Source organism: Penaeus monodon, chromosome 15 (assembly GCF_015228065.2).
Source record: "Penaeus monodon isolate SGIC_2016 chromosome 15, NSTDA_Pmon_1, whole genome shotgun sequence".
Classification (NCBI taxonomy): Eukaryota; Metazoa; Arthropoda; class Malacostraca; order Decapoda; family Penaeidae; genus Penaeus; species Penaeus monodon.
In genome coordinates, this window is record NC_051400.1 from 16790944 (window position 1) to 16791400 (window position 457).

At 47.0% G+C, this 457-nt stretch overlaps 1 protein-coding gene across 1 annotated transcript in view; it reads left to right on the forward strand.

Moving 5' to 3' along the window:
* The window catches only part of LOC119581788 (tumor protein p53-inducible protein 11-like), a gene marked incomplete at its 5' end in the record, with an annotated part of 31812 nt that overhangs the window by 21832 nt on the left and 9523 nt on the right, over window positions 1-457 (forward strand). Inside the window, 1 exon segment of the mRNA XM_037929917.1 lies at window positions 265-361. Coding sequence (XP_037785845.1) covers window positions 265-361 — 97 coding nt within the window.

Below are 457 nucleotides of genomic sequence, written 5' to 3' on the forward strand. Positions count from 1 at the left end.
AAGCAAACCTCTGGCTTAAAGGAATCCTGGTGTACACGACACTAATGTTCACCTTCAGGGTCATCCACGAACCCTAAACATTATCCTCATCTTATTTCCAATATTCATATCTGTGTGAATAACATGCCTCAGTTCAAACATTATCTATCTTATTTCCAACATTCATATCTATATCCTTTTCTGTGTGAAAAACATGCCTCGGTTCCACTATCCACATCCTACGAAACCTCAAAATCCGCAAACTGCACGAGTTCATGCCCACAGGACGACGCGGACGCCGTGGATGAGTACCGCCTGGCAATGGTCGTGGCCCTCCGAGCAGCTATGTGTCTCCTTTGCTTAGCCTACTTCTACTCCATCGGTGAGCCCACCTTCGGGATACGCAAGTCCACCTCGTACATAGACCTGGCCAAGGACGAACCCAAGAAGGAAATATAACACCTTCCAGCTCTCTCTC